At 38.4% G+C, this 23623-nt stretch overlaps 1 protein-coding gene across 1 annotated transcript in view; it reads right to left on the reverse strand.

Moving 5' to 3' along the window:
- SCML2 (Scm polycomb group protein like 2) overlaps window positions 1–23623 on the reverse strand; it is a 67760-nt gene that overhangs the window by 22534 nt on the left and 21603 nt on the right. Inside the window, exons 4-7 of the mRNA XM_065741373.1 lie at window positions 22801–22871; window positions 16778–17012; window positions 12343–12431; window positions 10705–10948 (exon numbers count right to left, since the gene is read on the reverse strand). Of these exons, the coding sequence (XP_065597445.1) occupies window positions 10705–10948; window positions 12343–12431; window positions 16778–17012; window positions 22801–22871 (639 nt within the window). The remainder of the gene's footprint in view (window positions 1–10704; window positions 10949–12342; window positions 12432–16777; window positions 17013–22800; window positions 22872–23623) is intronic.

Genomic DNA, 23623 nt, shown 5'->3' on the forward strand with positions numbered 1-23623 from the left:
TTGCATGGCATTCTTTCCCAAGTCTCTTATTTATATCCAGAAACCATACTGGTGTCCTCAATAACCGAAGACCAGAGATCATAAGCATCCTTTACCATAGTAACACTAACAACTAAACTGAGTTTTCAAAGGCCACAAGAGTTCTTGTTACTTTGTCAAGCTAGCAAAGTCTATAGTTGGTTACACTCACGCAATACACAAAGAGCTTTCAAACCTTCAGCTACTGCTCTTTCAAAACATTACCAATTTATTGTCCAAAATAATTCCTGTGAGAATCTGGAACCTATAAACTTCGCATCCAGTGAGTTTAAGAGGAGTGCAAAACCCAAATATCTCAGAGCCTATAACCTTAAGGTGCATTACCACCATTCAGCCGAAATTTGTGCAAGCAGATCCGCTAGAGTCAACCAAGTTTACTTCCATGAAATGGAAATGAAAGATTAGATTTTAGACTAGGATCAATTTCTGCCCGTAGAAGCAAAAGAATTCACAAGGCACAAGCAGGACTGCAAAACTGGACTCCATAATGTTATCCTCCAAGATCCCTTGCCAGAATAAGTCAGATGTTCAAAACAAATGTGAAATCCAAAGCTACTGAACCGCTCCAAAACTTGAGAAGGGATGGAACAGATGACAGCTTTCATGGAATTCTAATTATTAAAATTCCTTCAAATAATCCATAGCAACAGTTTCACTCTATCCCTTCAACTGATACCGAGGAAAAAAAATATTCCAATTTGTAATATTAAATCATTTCAGATCTACCATTCACTTAGTGTCACAGAGCAGCAATTACAAGAAAAGATGTAAGAAAGTTGAAGCAAAACTGCATGAAGGAAGATAAGAACCCATTTTGCCATACATACGAACACAGCATTGCTACCTTAGGTGAAGCTGCCTACAGGACATAAAAACAGTAATTCAGAGTTCAGACCGGCATTTCTTTCAAGACAGGAGTTATTCTGTTTGTAATGCAGTACTAGTCATATGTCTCCCTGAGAATGAAGCAGAATGTTCTGAGAATGTAAAAGCCTGCCCTCCTCTCATCTATGGATTACTGAAATTGAGGCAAAAAGATTTAGCAACTTACCCTAAATCCATGGGAGAATCCCATAGCGGAAGTAATGGAAACACTTCTTGAATTCTAGCCCTGAATTTTAACTATAAAATTAGCATTCCTTAATACATTACATATTTATTGTGATAGTTTTGACAAACTGAGAAAGGAAGTGGAAAAGATTAGCAAGTTTCCAAAACCACTTACTGCTAAGCATTACTAAAATGTACATGCACGTCTCAGTTAAAAAAGGAGTCATACAAAAGTATTCATAATACATGCTACCTGTTTATATTTCTGCCAATATTAAAAAAAGGAAAAATAAACGTGTTATCTTGCTATCTTATGTGAACAAGCTTTGCCTTACAGAGTCCTGAAAGATGAAACAGAAGACTCTGAGCAATATGAGACAGAATTGAGGCAAAATGTTTCTTTTTCTCTGACTTCCTCAAACAGTACTGCAGCACTTGCTTCATCACCTCCATCCTCAGGCACAGCCCAGGTCTCCCCTGTTTTCAACAACTACTTAAGCCAATACCTATGGAACAGGTCCGGGATCTTTGTGGATACCTGTGAAAGTACAAATAAGCTCCACCAAAACCAACTGCTCACCAAACAAAGATATACCACTTAAAAAAAAAAAACCACAAACATTTTCAATCATTCACATGGGGGCTGGCAGAAGTGAGGCATACAGGCAAAACAGAAAAAGACTGACCCCTGGAAAGATCCCTACAGTTAAGCTCCTACAAAGCAAGAACTGTGAAAAGCCAGCTTCTAGGATCTCATCGTTCCACCAAGCACCACTACTTATGCTAGTAAAAAAACAAAAACAAACAAACAACCCCACCAAAATCAGAACAAAACGAACAACACACAAAAAAACCCCTACACTCTATTTTGTTGATAAACTCAGATGGAAGAGACCAAGTTAACAATTAATTTTCGAAGCAGTACAAGTTTGATTTAGCTAGATTCACTTCAGGTGTGCCAGTATGTTAAGCCAGACAAAGCCTACCTCTACACATCAAGCATAGAAGTTTCTGCATTCCGATTCTTGACCTTGTTATTACTGATTCTGAACAGTATGTCATTATTGCTCCCCAAATCACCTCAGCAGGATGAAAAGTAGGCTCAAAATTAGACTGTAAAATGCAGTAGGCTTCAGGGGAAGCAAAACAAATTGCAGAGCATGGTTATCGTAAAGCTGTGATTTGTTACATTTCAGGGTGGGATCTGAATGAGAGCATCGATATTCTTAATACAGCTTATATATACTAACACAGATTCAGAAAAGAATCCACCCAATCCCATGCACTAACTGGGCAACACGACCACTGATGCCATTAGTATTCACGAGCCCTCGATGAGAGGCCTTGATTTGTGCCACAAGCCAAGTAAGCATGGTGAAAGTCTGTCCCAGATGAACAGGTAGCCTGCAACTTGGGGAGATGGAAAATATACAACCTCTGGAAGCAATATGTGACTTCACAGGGAGTTTGCTGCAGCTCTCATCTGCAGTGAGAAAACAAAAGCTAAAGCTCCACTACAGTTGATGGCAATCAGGGTGGTGTTAGACAACAAAGAAGTCTTTTTCAAGTATGTCAGCAGCAGGAGGAAAAGGAAAACACTGGACTGATACTTGAAGCAGATGGCCACCTAACAAGTAAGGATAAGGAAAGGTGGAAGCATTTAATGTGTTTTTTTAATCTCAGTATTTAATAGTAATCACAGATTTTAGGGTGCCTGGACCATGGCTCAGGGAACAGTGACTTTCAGTCTGTGGTCAACAAAAGGGAACAGTTGTTACCAGCTCTATGTTCCTAAGTCCATGGTGTCTACTACGATTCAGCCTGGGCAGGTTCCTGCTGACTGGAAGCTAGCCAATGTTACACTCAACTGCAAAAAAATGGCATGAGAAAAGGCCCAGGAAACTACAGACCTCTCAGCTTAATGTCAATAGTTGGAAAAGTTATAGAGAACACTGTACAGGGAGATACTGAAAGGCATGTAAAGAAAAAAGCTATTAACAGGTGTAGTCAACATGAGTTCATCACAAGGAGATCAAATAGGTAAGGCTAGACTTCCCTATAATACTAAGTAACCTGTTAAGTATATGAACAGAAAGCAGCAAAAGTAATCTTCCTGAATTTTTGTAAGGCCCTTTATACTACACCCTTCTCAGCACCTTTCTGGACAAATTGTCTGACTGTGACACGAACAGACACGCTAGGCTGGGTGATGAACTGCTTCAATGGCAGAGCTCAAAGGGTTGCACAGTCCACAGGTCTACATCTGGCAGCCGGTCACCATCAATGTTCCTCATGGATCGATTCTAGATGCAGTCCTGTTCAACATGTTTATCAGTTATCTGGATGCAGGAGTGGAATGCATCCTTAGCAAGTCTGCTGATGACACTAAACCGGGAGGTGCTGCTGAATGCCTGGAGGGATGAGGGTCTAGATATACTGTTCACAAAGTTCAACCAAGGTAAGTGCCGCATGCTGCACCTGGGACAGAGCAATGCTGGCCACAGGCACAGGTAAGAGGAGAGTGATTTGGAAGCAGCCCAGCAAGAAAGGACCTGGGGGTCCTGGTGACAGCAGCTCAGCATCAGCCAGCAGTGTCCTGGCACCCAAGAGGCAAACACAGTACAGCCAGCTGGACAAAGGAGGTGATGTTCCTGCTGTATTAGCATTGGAGTGGCCTCACACTGAGTATCATAAGCAGTTCTGGGCTCCACAATACAAAAAGAATGGTAAGGTCCACGGAGGCACCCAAAGGAGGCATCAAAATTGGGAACAGGGCTGAAGGCATGTCCTGTGAGGAGAGACTGAGGGCACTGGGAAGAGGAGGCCAAGAGGTACAACACTGCTCCCTGCAGTGCCCTTGAACAGAAGCACAGGGAGGTGCTGGGCTCTGCTCCCAGGAACTGACAGCAGCAGGGGAACAGCACAGGGCTGCCAGGAAAGGGTCAGAATGGGCATTAGGAGATGTTTCTCTGCCATGAGGGTGGTCAGACACTGGAAGAGGCTTCCTAGAGAGGCAGTAGATGCCCCATGCCTGGCAGTGTTCACAGGGTATTTGGACAGTGCCTTCAGTAACACGCTCCAAATTCTGGTTAGCCCTGAGAAGGACAGGACTTGGACCTGGTCCTCTTTGAAGGTTCCCTCCAGCTGAATTCTTCTATTCTAAGAGGAAATAATTTTTAAAAATTCCATGTAACTGGAAATATATGTGCATGGAGCACTTGCAGTTTAAAAGAAAGAGAATTACAGTTACCTCATAAGTATGTTAAGATGGTGACAAAACCAGTTTTATAATAAGGTCACACCTCTGGGAGAAGTAAAACTTATTTTTAAGTAAGTGATTTCTGCCCTGTAGCAGCACCATCCAGGCCTTGCTGCATGAAGCCAAGAAACATTAATACCAAATAAAAAGAAAAAGCTTAACAAGCGAGAGAATGTGGCAAATCAGCTTTTAGCCTGAAGCACTGAGGAGTTCTTCATCTATAGTTCTGAAGACAGCATATATCTACTTACTGGATGCCTAACTACTGTGACCTGTTCACAGAAAGAAGCTGGCTGCACTGGGAGTAAAATGAAATCTCCAGCAGTATGAGATTGTGCAATTTCAGCGTGTTTCTTTCTATAATGAAACTTAAGGATTACTGTGCTTATCTGATTTTTTTTCTGCTACTTTAAACAACACAGTCCTTTCATAGATCTTACTGTAGCTCTCACTGAAGTCATTTCAATGCTTCCTTTGTAGAGTAGTACTGCAGTACTGTAGTTTACAATGATGTTGCACATTTGTGTACAACTCTGCTGAAAATCCAGAGCAGTTACCTTGACGTCATTTCATTATCAGTAACAGAGAGCCATATTTCCGGTAGCTAGCTTGGAAAAAATCTGCACAAACCATTGAGATCATGACTGAAATTTAAGTAAAACAAAAACCAAATAATCATTAAACAGACAAACAAGGTATTCCTTAACCTCTCCTTGGGCCTGTCCTTCTCTTCCTGAAGTAGACAGCTTTTTGAAGAAGACATTTAACATCACAGGCTGATTAGTGTAATGAAAGAAGATTGTCCTCACTGACGATAAAAGCAGAAAACAGGGAAAAGCAATGAGGTGGCACATAGTGTAGAGTGGGAAAGACAGAGAGGAGGGAAGGAAGAAGGGAGAAGGATAAAAGCTACAGTGTTTCATCGCTGTTAGGTCTTGGATTTTTTTTCCCTGATAACACCATCTTCTTTCCCTGTTCACCAGAACTCACTCCGGCAAGGTGCAGTGAGCTTATCCCCCTTCAAGACTTCTTACAACACCTCAATCTGTCAGAGATCAAACTTCAGAAGACTGGGAGAAGAGGGGAGGATCAGGGAACTATGGGAACTGATCCTCTGCGGATGCATTTCAGATCTAAATGATAAACAGTTCTTTACAGTGACATCAATCTTTGTGGGTGAAGCTACTTATTTCCCACGTGGCTTCTTCCCATATACTCTTCTTCATTCTTTTATGGAAGTGGTTTTGCTTATATGAGTTAGCTAAGTAACTGGCATTTATGTGTAATGACTAAATAGTAAAAATGAAGTCATACAGAAACAGCAAACAAAAACTGCTCTGGCAGCCTCCAGTCACCTGTCTTCTGTGTCAATCATAAGCCTCAGATAAAACAGTTTACTTCTTAGGCATAGTAACAGCTATAAAATAACAATCTACAGCAGTTAAGTAGACAAACATAATACGCTTGGCGCAGGAAAAGAGTAGATAGAAAAACATGCAAAAGAGATTAGACTTTAAAGTCTTTTCAATATATATCAAAAGCAGAAGTTACTGAGAACCAAGAGATGATCAAATTTCAGAACAAATGCAGAAGGTAACTCTAAAGCAACAAGACCAACTGTTCTTTTTGCATTTGTGTTCACTCCAAGAAAGCTCACATCAGTTCCTTTATTCACAAGGATTTCAAACAAGCTCATGACATGAAGTACCAGTAGCAGAGGTCAGGAATCAGAGACGAAACAAAGAACAGAGCTGTCAGGGCAGACTGACCATTGAAGTTTTAAGGATAAAAAGTATAATGTCTGACCTACTGATAGTGCTATGAAGTTTGTCTTCAAAATTGCCTCAGGTCCAGAGGCATAAACGTACCTAACATGATGCCAATCCTCCAGACAGAAAAGTATAGACAGGACACCTGATGTGTGTACTGGACAAGTTGTTAAGAACTACCGTATAGGAGCAGAAGTAGCAAACACAAAGATAAACAAAAAATATTGATGAAGAACCAAACACAGCTTTTGTAAAGAAAAGTCACATCTCAAAAATCCATTAGAATTGTATTAATATTATTTTTAATTAATCAATAGGCATGCAGATGATTGAAATTCAGCTGATGCAGTCTATGGATTTGCATTTGACAAGATCTCACACCTCAGCCTCTTAAGGAAACAAACTTAACTAACAATGGATACGAGAGAAGATCTTCATAGCCCTTTCTAAAGAATTTATTGGAAAATACCAAGCAGTGATTAGGAAGAAATGGACCTATCTATAGCCAAGAGAACTCTAGAGAAATCCCGATTAGATCCATGCTTGGGCTTGTGCATTTGATGCATATATAATCTAGAACAAGAGAGAAGCATGAAAAGGAACAAATGCAAACTAGTTCTTTGAGAAAATAAAGATCTTGCAAAACTGAGCTGCTGCTCAGCAGGTGAGGAAGTAAAAAATGAAATCCTGTTTCAAGCAATTAAAAATAATCCAGCTTCTGCAAACAGTGAAGCGTTACAAAAATAACATCTTGGAATTAAAATAAACATTTCTATGGCAATGTTAATTCATTGCTCAATAGCACTCCAGAATCCCAAATGCAAATTTATGAATAATTGTAAAAGGAACAGAAAACAAAACAGAAAACAAAACAGAAAACAGAACAATTCCTCTTAGACATCACATGCACTTTTGGCTCTAGTAGCTCAAAATGACATAGCTGAAATGCAAACAGTACAGAATAACAAAGGTGACCAGAAGAATTAAACTCATCCTAGAGCAAGGCACAAGAAAACAGAACAAACTTTTATAAGTTTGTAGTAGAAACAGTTTAGGGGACACAGAAAAAATCACTAACATGACAGATATGAAGAAGTCAGTATAAAGGCATTATCTGGGGCTTAGGGTATACCAGGTTCTAGGCTGCCAGATACTAGAAATCCTTCTGAAAACCTCTCTCCTGCGTGCTTATGCTTTTCTTCAGCTATGTGCTTTGAGCCACTACTGAAAAAAGCCTGCCAGAGCAGGAGGTCCTTCACATTCATCCAGCAGACACTATCGTGCCATAGTTCACATTCATGTTTCTGTGCAAAAAGTCATTGTAATAACATTTATCTGACCGAGAAACATGGAGAAAAACAAGCTGCTTCGTTCTTAAAATATTAACCCTGGGCTAGCAGGTCAACCTGACATCAAGCACTGCTGTCAAACCACATATTACATAAATTACTACTGACCTAGATATTTCCAAGGAAGGCAAGTACAATACTATGCACAGCTTCTGCTAGTATAAATATTACACAACTATATTTCATACCACTGTGCATATACACTGACATCAAGCTACATCCACTCAATCACATTTGACAAAAAGGACTAAGACAAAACATCAACAAGATTAAGGACTGAACACTGGAAAAAGTTGTTCAGAACAACTTCTTATCTTCTCCATTTTATCCTGTATTAATTGTGTCCTGGTTCCTAAGCTTATCTTTCTAAATCAATGCAAATCACAAGAATACAAGACTAAAAGGAATAAATACACCAGATATCTAATTTTGAATACATTAACCAATGTCTAAGAAGTCTGTGTTAAAACTGCTCTTAAAAACCTCCCATGACAGAAGTCCTACATTCTCTCGGAGCGTCCTAAATGGCTCAGAGAGTAACCTGGATTAAAATACTCCCTAATTTTCAGATCATCTCCATTACTGCACTTTCTCTCTTGCAAAGTGCTAAATCAGACCCTAAAAACATAAAAGTCACAGCAGGAAACTGTTGTCATAGGTACGGATGAAACTTTAAGCATAATTTATCATTTTCATGCTCAGATTACAGGATATTGTTTTTGCTTGGTGACTAAGATTTGTTTTGTTTTCAGTTTTTTAACTTGTGATCTGCCACATTTAAATGCCTTCTAGAAAAAAAGGTAGTTATAAAAAAAAAAAAACAGAAACAAAATATTTCCCACTATATCCACTATGAAATCTAAGCCACACTCAGTCAATTATTTTCACTTCTTATTGTGGTAATTGAACGCAGAAACACTGAAATAATCAGCTGGAAAAAAGTCTGGGTCAGAATGATACAGTAATATTTCAAGCGAATTCCTGCAATATATTATCTGCCATACTTCCTTCCTTAACAGAAGTAGTCAACGTTAATGTGACTTAATGAAGAATCCTGACAACTTCATCATATTTCTGAATTGAAATGACATGATTACACTTTCCTTGAAGCTACTATTTACATTTTAATAAAGGACTATCATTACAGTTCTTTAATGGCTCAAAAGCAATCAAATAACTCTGAAAAACAACCTGAGAGCAAAAAATATTACATCTAGCAATGTAAATTTGACAAATGCATGTAACGTGCTCATGGAGCAAACTTTAAAGAATACAATTCCTGTTCCAAATGCGGAAAAAAAGAAGCACGAAGTTTTCATAAACCTGCAGTTAAGTACAGTGCATTTACTTTGGACATACTTTTAGAACTGCAAATAACCAAATCTCTAGCCATCATCTCCCTGCTGCCCATTTCTACCATGTCTCCAAAATTCTCCAGTTTTGACTCTATGTCTGCAAAAACCTCACCTTGAGTTTATCAATGCCTAAAGCACTATTGTTCTTTATATAAAAAAGCAAGAGAATCCAGTTACTTGGCTAGGGCTTTCACCCTTCACCAAATTCCAGCATACTCAAGAATTGTGTTTATTTTAGTATCTGAACAACTGGAATATTTAATCAAACTTACTAAAATGCTACTCTTTGATGTCTATCAAATACTAATCAGGAAAGAGAAGCGCCATACATATTATCTCAAAACACTGCTCATTTTCCAGCACTGAAACTGGAGTAGACTAAACAATTTCATAACGCTTCTTTCCAGAAGATGCAGTTGAAGTCAGCAATCTAAATGGTCACAAAGTACTTTCTAAAAAATAAACATCACTTATTCACACAATTCCTTTTGTAGAAAGCCGTTCTATTTCACCCCAGGTGACATAATTAACTTATCATAAAAACAGACTTTATTCGTGACTCCTCAAGAGAAAGTCAGCCATCTGAAGAAACTGAGGCACGTACTTTGCAGACCAGGAACACAGACACATTGAGGCTGTAGTCACTTTGGGACCCTCTGCGCTGTTTTGATTGAACGCACACTGTCCTCCACCTCACTTCCACCTCCCTTCTCACTGTGGATTTGTACCTGTACATCTTTGATCTGCCAGCACAGCTACACACATCATTGCTCCCTGGCTTAAAATCTGGTGCCATGGACTAAACTAAATTACAGTTACTGTGACCTATTGGCCATGACTGCAGACAGCAATTATGGGCAGGCTGGTGTTGGCAAGGTCTCAGAGGAAACTAGCAGCTGAGAAAGGGACCCTTTATCACCTAGATATTTCATACACTCTTGACCCATTGGAAAAAGACTGCAAAAAATAATAAAGAAAAAAGTAGGGAGAATGACTGATTTCTTGCCTCACTGCATCTATTCCTTTTGTACTTCCAGTGGGAGCTGGAACCAGTTTTCTTGCTCCTTACCTAGCACCAGCTGTGAAGACATTCACCATTAGAACAACTTATTCAGATGATCAGCGTTGAAGCACTGAATATGGCTTCCCTCTTCAAAAAATTTTATTTCTGTCAAATCTGGAGAGAAAGGGTAGCATGGTCCAAATAGTTTGACAGAAAGAACTCGCATTACAGAAAGAGTAGACAGAAAGAGTAGAAGAGAAATTACACTCAGGATATTCCTCTTCATTTAATCTACCATTTTTCCAGGATAGGTGGCTGAATATTATAAAGCAAGGTTGCTATGAGTTAAATGAACTCTATTACCATACATACTCAAAAACCATACTTCAAAAAAATGAGGATGATAAAGCATTCAGAATAGGCAGCTTAGAGACAGAACTTTTTGAGTATGAAGCAAAAACCTCCTAAATACACAGTTTAAACCTACAATCTTAGCAGTTAGATTGATACAAAGTGCAGCTGCAGAGAATATATTGATGCCATTAAAAAGGAGCATTTAACTATTGTAATACCAACAGCAAACATAGCTTAAGTCCAAGATTTTTCACAAGCAATAAAAAAATAATAATAAGAAGAAGATTACCAGAAGCCCTTCTCGCAGTTAAACGTTAAATAAAACATTCCCAGGATTGCTACAAATGCAAAAACTTGCTTCCCAGAAACTATCCTATTTACTTTAAACTACATAAAGAAAATTTAACACCCTCCTCAGCTACTCGCAAATCAAATGTCCATTCTTATCTGCACACAGCCAGCTGGTTTTTAAAATTCTGCTGTAATTGAGGGAAAAACAATTAAGCAATATTATTAACCATCTTACCATTGTTCCCTGGTGGTTGTAATGCATCTCCTGTCAAGCTACACCATCCAACTGGGAAAATATCACGAGAATCACATCTGCACCAATAGTCAAATGCTCCTCTCCAGCCATCAAATGTAACAAAAACTTCATCTCCTTTAACATCTCCAATGGTTGCTGGGCAAATCAAGTATGGGTTCTTTCTATCTATAGCTTCAAGTTTCATTCCAACTTTAAAGCAGTTGGTCGCAGGTTTTGGTGGCTCCTACAAAAGTAAGATTGGTAGAATATTTGTGTTTGTATGATCCCTTAAAAAATAAAAGTCAGAAAAAACTCTTTTTTCTTCAACATTCTTGTATGTTAGTACAATCAAAAAGTTACAACAGATATTCAAAGAAACTCACTGATGTCTCATATTTGCGTTTTCTGTATTATAAAAATCTAGATTCTGTTCCCATAAACACAGTTGGGATAATTAGCAAAATTCCCCACGACAGCAAGGTTGTGCTGAAAGTATTTACATAAGCAATAGGCTGCACCCAATACATTATGCCTGGGCAGCAGGACAGCGAAGACACTAACATGAAATTATCACATGGTAATAAAAAAGAGAAGGTTTGCAGGGAATGGGTATTTCTGGGGACTGATAAATGTCTGGTAAAAGCTTCATCTCTCAATTAGTCCATGAAAAATTCATTAGCATTGGACATTATTTATAGGCCTCTATTAACTAAACCTGACACAAACCAATTCCAAGTGGACAAAAGAGAAATAAAAATCAAGTCAACAACAAAAAATCAAGCAAAAACGCACCCTCAGTGCAGAGGCTGTGACACAAGTGAGCCTAAATAACCACCTCACCTTTAGGAACCTCAACCTCCAAAAAACAATCATCTCAGTCACGCTGACAGGCCAGCACAGGTTTGATTCAACGCACCTCAGAAAACTACATGAAGTTAAACACGTAAGTAATGTGGTTGCAGGTCTGAAATGAACTCTCTGATTTACTGACATATATTTAAATGTCATCTTCAGTATCAGAAATGAAGCCATTCACTGTGACAGCACCATAACAAAAAAAAAAACAAAAACCTGAATACATTGTTTTAATATTGCTACTGTTTTATATACAATTTTTCATGTTCCAGTGCAGTTTACTTAAATAATAGTTAAAAAGTGAGCAGAACAGCTTTTTCGACTGTCAATAACTTTCTCATTACATTTTAAATGATGAGTAACGCACCCAATTAAAACATTTAACAAAATGTTTCCAAGCACTATTTTATTGAAATAATTTCTCAGAAAAAAAAAAGTTATTCTTCTGCATAATCACAACACGGATATGATGCTTTTAAGAAAAGTGAGCCAAGGCGTCATATCTTCAAACCATGACACAAAACTATGCTAATGCAATTTTTCTACAGAACACAGCATAATTTAAAAGTCTCAGCTCAGGAAAGGAGATGCTCATCCAATGAACTAGAAGCAGACCACTTCCAGTCTACTTTTGTACCTTCCCAAAGGTATAAAAAGTAGTTTTAAATAACAGTCACCTTCTCATGCTGCAGACAATAGGCAATATTTTGGCGTTCTCACTAAAAAATGCAACCAGAGACCAATGGATAGAAACTTGTTTATTAGCAGTCCTTTTCTTCTTACCTTCTTAAAGAATGCTGCAGGCGCCATTTCAGCTCCATTCAGAGTTCTTAAGAGAAACATTGGCCAAGAAGATGCATTCATCTGGAATCCTAAGTAACAAATAAATTACTTGTGTATAACATCCCTACGTTCACCTCGTAAAATACAATGAGAGGAAGAAGATAAAATTGACTTTACTACTGCCTGACTCCCTCTACTCTGGACCAAGAAGTAGCCAAGATGGCTCAGATAGGACAGGTGTTGGTACAGAAAGCTGTGCACTGAATTTCCATTTTGAGCAGTTTGCTTGCAGAATCAGTCATTGTTAGTTTATGATTTGATAAACATCTAAGACTGACCAACATATGAGTTCTAGCACAGGAGATGACCCGGTCATCCCACACAGTCCCTGGCTCAGTGGAACTCTCCAAGCAGAATTAAGTCAGAAATAACTCCGCTTACTTTTCAGAGCCACCTCTCATTCTCAAGCAACATCATCAGCTCCAGATTCCTTCATTTACTGAAAAGAGACTCTTATTTTCAAGGCTGTTTTAAATGTTTCACCAAATCACAGACAAGAAGACCAATTGGTTTCTTCTCCCCCAACCATTAAAATAAACAAATATTTTTAAACAACAAAGATTTCGTAACAGTGAACAAACATATAATAGGCTTTAATAGATGTATATATCATATTGAAAAAAGCAAACTAAATATTTCTACTCTAATATCCTTCATTAAACAAGTGAATAAAAAGTACAAACAGTAATCAGATTTGTTCAGCTGAACTACCTTATTCAAGCAGAACAAAGGTTTGGCTGAAAACATTATCTGGAATGACAATCTTCCTTCAGAACCAACTACTTTCCAGTTAAAAAAAAAAAAAAGCATAAAGCAAAACCTAAAATATCCCCTTAACTCTGTTTACCCAAATAGATGCTTCAAAGTAATACTAAGGTAACATAGTAGACATTTTTACTTCATCTTTTACGTCTATGTGCGGGGCACAATTTTACAGGAAAATAGACATAGTAGAGAGAATTGGAAATTTCTCCATACAGCAATTACTACCAGAATCTGCCAGGAACTGATGAGCTCCCTCACAACTGAACCATGAGTTCTCTTGGAAGAATGTCACTAGAAAGGTGGAATGTATTTGCAATTCTTGATCAGTTAAATCATTAAGTAATCTAAAATTGAATTACGTGAGTTATCTTTTTTAATTGTTCTTCAAATTACAGCTTTAAGCTATCTTCAGCTGAATAAATGTTTATGTACTGGAACTACCCATGCAACACCTAAATTAATAAAAAGTTGATGACTGAGAAATGTTGTCATAATTTGAAGACTACTGAGCTGATTGTCAGTCTTGGTTTCATACCAGAGTCTTTACACAGTCTAAACATATGTGATTACTGAAATACAGTACTCCTAACCAGCTAGCACAGAAAAGACACACACAAAGAAAGAGGAATGACAACGAAACAACAGTTTCAATTAACTTCTCTTGGCCTATAAATTGTCCTGGTAAAAACCCAGTAAATGTTACCTTTATCATAATTTGTTGAGAACATTAAGTTCTCAAAACCATAAAAGATCACCTATGAAGAACAGAAGGCAAAACAGGAACCCTTTCCTATGTTAATCATTTTCTAAAAAACCTTATGTAACATACCTAATTAAAGCTATATAAAGATGAGGTAGGAGGGAGTATTTTAACTTGTTATTAAAAGAGAAATAGAACATCAGTATCCAGAAGGTTCCCTACCACTCAGGAAAAGAAAAATAATAAAATCAGTTGCTTAAATGTCTAACAGGAGGTAATTATACACCCAATTAGCTCCCAGCTTTGCCCAGGAACAGGATGCTGTAAAGCTGCCAAGAAGGCTTTTTCAAAAATTTATCTAGGTATGCCAGAACGCTTGATTGCTGGAATTCAGCCTATCTCTAGAAAAATCTAAGACAGGAGGGATAAAATAATGGTCTTTTCATTCTTTTCTGAATAACAGCAATTGTTCTGAGGGCAGGTAAACTGACATCACAGCATGCAGGGAAACATCTGCTTGTTTGGGGCTGCTCTGCAAGCAGTCTGATCCAACAGCAGTAAGAAACAGTATCCAAAGAGAAGGCATCAACCCTTCAACTGATGATCTCAGAAAGTTTCTCTTCTTAATGGCTCAACTGTCTTCATTACACAGAATCCAGAGTTGTTTAATTTATCAGGCCAGTTTAGAAACACATTTAAACAAAAAGCACTGTGCTCCTGAAAAAAAGCTATGCATTATACACACATGCAGCTGAAAGAATCTATATGCTTTCTTCTTTTACAGCCCTTGTTCATATTTGTATTACTGCACTCATTCTAGAAGATTCTACCAAGAACTTCAGAGAGACTAAACATAGTCATTTCTCAAAAACAAAACAAAAACAAACCAGAATCTTTTCCCTTCAGTGTCAAGAAATTCAAATGTTGTCATTCAAAACCCCTATGTTCACAAGAGATTAAAAAAAAAAAAAAAAAGCCATCTTGAGCTCAGACTGTGTCTATCTCAAATAATACTAATATGGTACCCGTGCTGCATTGTTTATCTTACGTTTATCTAAAGCAGCACAACAGCACAAAAATGTCTACCCTTATAATCTATATGAAGCAACTTACTGGTTAAATAAACTCCTGCTGTATCAGTTTGCTCATCTGCAAGCTAATCAAGTTTTGCACCCTAATGAAATTACACTTTTCACTTCACCTTTCTAACATAAGATCTGGAATCTGCTAATAAACATGGCAGAAGAGTTTCCTCAGGTCAGAAAGAGAAAGCATAGCAACCTTTTCAACCTCAATAATTCTATAATTTTATCAGAGGAGGTTGGAGATATTTCCTCTCAGAAAGAACAGTGAGGTGTTGGCAAAGGCTGTCCACAGAGGTGGTGAAGTCACCATCCCTAGAGGTGTTCAAGACAAGGGTAGATGATACACTGCGTGACATGGTTTGGTAGCATGGCAGTGATGGGTTGATGGCAGGACTAGATGAAATTAGTGGCCTTTCCAACCTTAACAAATCTGTGATCTTCCCTGTATCTCTGTCTTGTCACATCACAGTTAGAAGACACCAAAACAAGATGTAGGCTTATAACTCTAAGAGCAGAAAACAGCAGTAACCATCTCCTGGTTATAGTCCACTTGTTATATTAAGAACATTATTTTCTGTGTTTTATAAACATTACCAAAGATAACAGAATAAAAGAACTGGAAGAGTTGCTGCTGAGGGTTGTTTGAGTTTGTTTGTTTGTTTGTTGTTGTTGGCTTTTTTCTGTGGAATTAAGATTAAAGTTGGTCATTATTTTTCCTGCTTTTGAAAAACAGAACTATTTTCAAACTAGTAAGAAATCTCATTTTCTTTGAAGATTTCTGTACCCAGAAGTGTAAGCTGTACCAAACATGGTACAAAAACGTAGATCTAAATATACAGATTGATCACAGCAGAGAAAAATGATGCCACAATTATATTACTCACAGTAGTTGGTCAAAGTTAATTTTGAGAATTCATTGTGTAGCAAGGAATTCCTTTGTACAGCTCCCTGTTTAATAAACTTTCCCAATTAGTTTTCACTAAGCTCAAGCACTATCTCTCAGTTTGGGGAGACATGTACTGTTGTGCCTCATACTGCTCATGGAAGGCAAGAAAAATTCTGCAGACCACTACTTAATGTAGGATAGCTGCATCCTTGTTCATGAGCATTTGTCATGCTCACAAACCAGACATGACAAATTGATCAAACATCCCCCCCTCGTGTCAGCTTGAGGAGATGAGAAACACATGCGTTTTGCTGCAGCTCTGGATTGCCTCTTTCCTAATGTAATATTGTTTTACCTTTCCCAGATCACAGTTTGTTCAGAATGCCCAAGAAAATTGTTCAGGTTGTCCTGAACTGTATGCACTTTATGCAATCCAATGACCACTTCATGCTCGGCGTAAGCACCTTCTACTGGGCCACTCTGGTTTACTGAAGAGGAAAAAAGGATATTCAGCCTTACCCAAAACTCAGCCCTTATTAAGATCTACTAAAAGGGGCATGAACAACATCAAGCAATAAAATGTTGCATCCATATATACTCACTGAGTAGGGTGTGTGTCAGTGAATAGTTTCAGAATGGCCACTTGACAGCATCTCACCATTAGAACAGCTGACAGACACTACAATTTAATACTAAAGAGTAACTAAAACAAAAAATCAATAATTCTGCTCATTCTTATTTCAAAAGAATCTCTCCAAAAAAAAAAAAAAGAAAGAAAAGGTCACAATTACCCCAAGTTAGTTCACTTACCTCTCCTCTACTATTAAATAATGCTTTGGTGACATGTTAGTACCACTGAACTTGCCAAGACAAACAGGTAAAATTGACTACATGATAGCTCTGCTCCATTGACAGTAGCTCAGAAACTTTGTTTCTTACCAAGTGGAGGCTGCAGCATGCCCCCCTTCTTCTCACACGTCCCAATGGGCTGTATGTCTGAGGAGTCCACAAGCCTCCAAAAATCATTCTTGTTGTCACTTCCATCGAGTCGCAACCTTAGCCTGGCACCAGTGATCCCAATTATTGTAGCTATGCAAACTGAGGTAACGTTGCGAGGATCGCGGGCTTCCAGTTTCATACCAACTTTGAAATCATTTGTAGGTGGAATTCTGGACTACAGTAAGAGATAAAAGACTTTTTGTTATTGTTGTTTGCATTGCTAAACTTCCCAGCTAGTTCAATATACAGCTTTCATTCATCTACATATTTCATAGAAGTGGGCAAATATAAAGAAGCCTTTGAACTTTCAACATTCATGACCTCCCAGCAGCATAATTTCAAATACTTGATGTTTCTGCTGCATAAACACAACTGATTTTTTAAAACATAAGCACAGCCAGGAAGGGTAAGCAGAAAATATTGCAAAAATATGAATAAGAAGTTGAGGAAGAATGAATAATACTTGAAGAGAATGAGAAAGAAAAGCAAGGACGACATCAGGAAACATGACAACTCAAAAAAAAGAAAACAAAACAAAATAAATGCACCAAAGATTTGTTAGTTTTTAATTCATAAGAAATCACTATTCTCATTAGAGTAACGTTTTGCAAACCATAATGAAATTTGGACCCTACTGCAGTATGTACTGCGAAAGCTTCAGGCAAGAAAATTTCTGCAGAAAAAAAAGCTTGCAATGCAAAGAAAGAAAACAGAAAAAGGAATTCATGTCAAATGAATTTTACGGAAAGAAACAGACAGTCCTACAGTCACGTAAAATTGTGCAAAGATAGGAACTGCAGCTTGAACTTACAGAGAACTGAATACATTCACATACACACACAGGATGCCAATTTAATTAGCAGGCATCAGATTTTTGGACAAAGATGCTAGCACAAGGAAAAGAGATGATGAATGCAATTCAGTCTTTCAGCTGAACATTTTTGTTACAAATTAAAGGTTAAAAAAGGAGAATATCTACTGAGCTGTTACTAGGAAAACACAAAAGCTCTCCTAACAACAGCACTGGCAGAGATCAACTGGATCACAGTCTAATTACTTGCCTACTGTAACTCTGCAGGCAATACCATCATCTAACAATGATCACAATCTTGTATCAACACTAATTGGTACTGCATAACTCATCTTTAGTGAGATTCTGCAACAATCTTTCTACTTGCCTTCAGATATCTCCTCATTTTCAGCCTGAATTTATTTATGGAAACTTTTGCCAACTGTACCTCCAGTTCTTTCTGCATCTTTGAAAGTATGAACAAAATTTGTAGTGTATTTCCACGTGGCAGCCTGATCTTTTCTGATCAATCTTTCCTCAAGTTAAACAAGCCAAGCACTGAGGTTTTTCATAGGAAAGGATGACTGTTCTTCTGTAAGCCTGCTTCGGAACCAGGTCAAAGCTGCAGATGCCAAAAGCCATAGGTTGCCTTCCACTTGCCATTTTACCCCTGTAACTAACACAACCTTAATCCTAACACAGAAGGCAGGCAGTGGGTTCACAAACATGAGCATTCACATTCATAAGATTCACACATCCCTTGCCACACCTGTCTGGTCAGGCCAGGAAGTGAACCATAATAAGTACATGGGGTGCACCTGTACACCAGGGTACAGAAGAAAAGCCTGAAGAATTGTGCTGCATAAACAAAAGTTAGAGATATTTTGCCTCTGTCTTTTCTATAGTATGTAGGTGCTATGTTCCAAGCAGACCACAGATCAACAGCAGGAGCCCTGGAGGAGCCAGGGCCCAAAAAACAAAGAGACAGGCAACACTCAGTGAGCGCTGAGGGCAGCATCTGCCAATGCTGCATTTTGACAGCAGGCTGTCTGAAAGGGGAGCCTGAGCATATTAAATTTAAAGGGCAATTCAATTTCAGGACATTGCTTGTCAAGCTATTTTCTACAACCATAAAAGACAATTGAAATTGAAAAATTAGGGAGTTTATTTGTTTGTAGAAAAGGTGAGCCTATTTAAACAATTCAAGGCACAGTTTTAAAAGATATCTCCTCCATACCAGTTCTTATCAGGTAGCAAAATAACAAAACCAGCTATTTCAGAGCCTTGTTTTAAGCTCTATTCTAACCTAAAGGGGATGAGGTTTTTATATTTAAAATTTTCAACTGCTTAAAAAGATGTTTAAGGGTAAGAGAAAGGGATGTAGAATACTTCAAAATTTTAAGGAGTTACTGAAAGCAACTGATAGTGACAGATAAAATACATTCTGAATTAAGATGAATACTTTAATCAATTCCCATTAGCAGTCTATGCTTGTATCTTAATCTATGGTAGAGATTTTAATCTATCGACCCCCCAGTCATTTTTAATTACTCAAAATGTAAACTTTGTAAAAGTTTACATCAGTCACAATTTCTGAATATAATTGTCAAATTAGTCTTCTCTCTGCTTGTTTTCTGGCTGGCCACAGCAGCGTCTTTCTTTCATTACACAGAGCAATAACAACATGTACAATTCCTGTGTAACCCAACAGAAGTCAAATTAGACCTATGTGAAGCTCAGGATCTTTAGTTTCTAAAATCTCCAAACATTAATTAGCAAGAAGAGCTGGCTCTGCAATAATTAACATTGCATATCACTTTCTACTTAAAGGTCAAATCTTAGAAGAAATGAAATCTGAATATGCAAATTTTTTTGATATTTGCTATGCACAGACATGAAGGCTCTTCTTTCCAACCCACACACTCCTAAAGTAATCCAAGTCACTCAGACTTATCTTAGTCAGCCTGTGTTATTTAACCACCTTTATTTAGGGTGTTATTCTGTTGTACGGTTTAGGCTTCCCAAGCATCAGTCGCAAAGAAGTCAACAGACAAAAGACACAAGGAAAAGCTTCTGAGCAGCTTTCTGACATAGCTACGTGTCTGAAGAGCATATGCTCTGGTCATTGTGGTCTGCAAGATATGAATATGGCATTAATTTAGAATGAGCAAGGAATACACTATTGCTCTGTTTCTACCAAGGCAGGCCTTGGGGTCTCTGCCTTGAGCTGGTATCCACTACAAACAACACATACCATTGAATTAGTTTCTGAAAATGATAAATTAGTTGACTCATCCAAAAAGAGCTGTGGAGTTTTCTATTCTTAGCCCTCCCTCTTTGAAAACAGTATGAGAGGGGCATTTTGTCCTTTATTCTCATTTCCTAAAGTTAAAGCTGAGATTCAAGATATAATGTGAAGAAATGCTACCATCTGCTTTCATATCTCTCTGTTCTTCATCCCTGCAAATGACTTCAGATGTACAGAGTGATGGTTCCTCTCCTCATATTATTAGCCTAGATCATCCAACCCAGTAAACCGCACATACACTGATTCCCACATCTATTACAGCTCTATCAACCTGAACTACCCAATTCCTTCAACACCTATCTATCCAATACATGGAATGTGTACCTACTGAAACTCATTCTATGCAATCTTATGCAGTTAAGCTAGACACTCTTCAGCTTGGAAACATACTGGGCCCCAGCTGCTCCTACAGGGAGAAAAACGCCTTCAGAGGTTGATTCATCCTCCAAAGAGCTGAATAACTGAAAATCATTAGCTCATGCAAGATGGCAGATTTAAACTGCATCTGTAAATACATATAAAATCATCAAGCATGAGGGAATCAAACTCATAGAGCACAGTGTAAAGCAGCACGCTAAATACCCTTTGTACATACTCCTTAACAACTCTTCCTGAATGACAAATAATACTGAATTCTGGTAACTTGAGACTGTAGTTGACACATGCACACCCTTCAGTGAGCTCAATCTTTTTAATTCCTATCTTTGAGATGCTTACATTTGGTCACTCTCCATCTTTGACCTAGCTGAAGTACTGCTTTGGCAACCAAACTCCATGCTAAGTTCAGAGGCAAATAGTTTTCTTCATTATAAATCCAGTATTTCCTTTATATTCTATCACAAAATGGTTTCAGTTGGAGAAACCTTAAAGGTCACCTAGTTCCAACTCCCCTGCCACAGACATGGATACCTCCCATTAAAATAAGTTGCCCAAAGCCCCATCCAGCCTGTCCCTGAACACTTCCAGCAATAGATCATCCACCCCTCCTGTGGGCAGCTCATTCTAGTGCCTCACCACCACCTTAAGGAAGAATTTGTTTCTTATATTCAATTTAAACCAACGCTCTTTTAGTTTAAAACCACTGCCCCTTCTGTTACTACAAGTCCTGGTAAAAAGTCTTTCCTCTAATTTTTTAAATGTATTTTTTAAACTCCAGTACCTATTAACAACTACCTATTTTTGAAGCCACCATGCTACTAGAAAACCATCATGTAGTTGTTGTGACTGAAACCTGGTGGATGTGGCTATCGATGACTACAAACTGTTCAGAAGCTTTTCTGGTTGATCTGTCTGTAGAAGCCTTTTTGTTCTTTTTTGCACACCTTTCCAATCCAGTTGGACCTAGAAGGGCTCAAGCGGTGGGCCCAGGAGAATCTCTTGAGGTTAAATAATTCCAAATGCAACATCTTTCACCTGGGTCATGGCAACCCCACTATCAGTACAAGCTGGGAGGTAAAACGATGGAACGCAGCCCTGCTGAAAAGGACCTGAGGGTACTGATAGATGATAAGCTGGAAATGAGCCATCCATGTGTCCTTGCAGCTGAGGAAGCCAACCATATCCTGGGCAGCATCTAAAGAAGTGCAGCCAGCAGGTTGAGGGAGATGATAATCTCACCTGGAGAACTGCATCCACATATAGAGTCCTCAGTACAGAACAGATGCGGACCTGTTTGAGCATGTCCAGAGAGAGACAGAGAGCTGGGCAGCTCAGTCTGGAGAAGACAAGGCTGTGTGGAGACCTGACTGAGGCCTTTTGATATAAAAAAAAAAAGAAGGGGACAGACTCTAAAGCAACGTCTGCTGTGACAGAACAAGGGGAAATGATTTCAAGCTGAAACAGGCAAGATTTAGATTGGATATAAGGAAGGGTTTTTTTTGTTGTTGGTGGTTTTTTTGTTGGTTTTTTTTATGGTAAGGGTATTGAAGCACTGGCTCAGGTTGCCCAGAGAGATGGTGGGTGCCCCATCCCTGCAGACACAAGGTCAGGCTGGTTGGGGCTCTGAGAACCCTGATGTAGCTGTAGGTGTCCCTATTCACTGCAGGGGAGTTGGAGCAGATGACCTTTAAGGGACCCTTCCAACTCAAATGACTCTATTATTACACCTTGGTAAAAATCAACCTGATCCGAAAGAGTTACACTTCAACATATTTCACAGAATCATAGATTTATTTTTTACTGAGAGGTGGTGAGGTGCTAGAACAGTCTGCCCAGGGTGGGTACCCCATCCCTGAATGTGTTCAAAGTCAGGCTGTATGTCGCCCTGGGCAACCTGATCTAGTACATGATCTAGTGATCAGCAACTCTATGTTTGGCAGGAAGGTTGGAACTTGATAATCCATGGGGTCCCTTCCCAACCAATTCATTCTGTGATTCCACAATTTAAGTATTTGGGAGATTCAGAAAATAAAATGTAAATAATTTTTCCAACATGCACAAAAATTGATATACATATACTTTGTACACCTAATAGCTAGCCAGAACTGAAAGGACTCTTACAGTTACAGGACTGGTGAAAGGCTTCTTTCAATATCAGCCAAATTTTGATTCTCACAGTAATCCTCTAATATTACTGAATTATTATTTTTTTTATTTTTATTTTTAACTCTGATAAGACTGTTCTATCTTGCTCTCTTTTAAAGAAAAAGAGAGTCCAAAGCTACAGCTTTAATGAAACCCTCAAAATCTGGCTTGAGGCAGTAACCAATAATGGAAAATTTCAGTTGCTGGTTATCTACCAAAAATGTAAGATACTGATAAACAGAAATCAAAAGAAGTCAAAGTCTGCAAGCAGTTCAAACATAAAGATTGCCCTGTAACACATAAACATACACACACAGACTTGCAAAATAGTATTTAGCATACCTGTTTAAAACAATGAAGAGGAGCAGCTATTGATTCAGTCTCTTTCAGATAATCATCCCAACTAAACTGTTCTGGAAGACATAAGACAAAAAAAAAAAAGGCCATACAGACAGTTTTGAAAGGAAACGTAAATTAAGATGTAGGCTGAGGAAAGAGAGCAAAAAACCCACCCAAATATCTTGTAGAATTTTTTTTTCCCCAAGCATTATATAATAAAATAGAAACTTCATAAAATATACAGCCCTTGAAGTAGCTTTAAGAGTCAACAGGGGAGTAGTGCAACAGGAAAATATGTGTACCCACAAGTTTTCCTTTTTGTGGTCCACATATAAAGATACAAGTCAGGATACCTAGGTTCAGTTCCCTGCACAAGGATGCTCTCTCAAACATCCTTGTAAAAATCACTTCAGCACTCCTGCATCTCAGTTCCCCATCACTAGAGCAGTGATAGGAACAGTAGCACAGGTATGGTAATTTCACAGTACTAATTTAATAATGCGCAGTAAAAACCACAGACACTTAGCATCTACTGAAACGTACACTGAGAACCAGTATCCCCAGTCCACGACAAATCAAAAGAATTAGCACAGCCTCCCAACTGCACCTTTGTTTCTTTTCAAGAGAAGTCTGACAAAGATTTCTCTCTGTAAGGTAAATACTACAACATAAAAACTACCATAGCTCAGCTAACATTTTTTGTCCCTAAATCATCTAAGCAAGCTCCTTTGTGTATTTTTCTGTTTGGGCAGTGTCTATCAGCAAACCTCCAAGCAGCCTCACTGCGATAGGACCCCATCACAGGGAATCACCCCCTGTGATGGGG

Source organism: Cyrtonyx montezumae, unplaced genomic scaffold, assembly GCF_038088225.1.
Source record: "Cyrtonyx montezumae isolate F1298 unplaced genomic scaffold, pur_monq_1.0 scaffold_3, whole genome shotgun sequence".
Classification (NCBI taxonomy): Eukaryota; Metazoa; Chordata; class Aves; order Galliformes; family Odontophoridae; genus Cyrtonyx; species Cyrtonyx montezumae.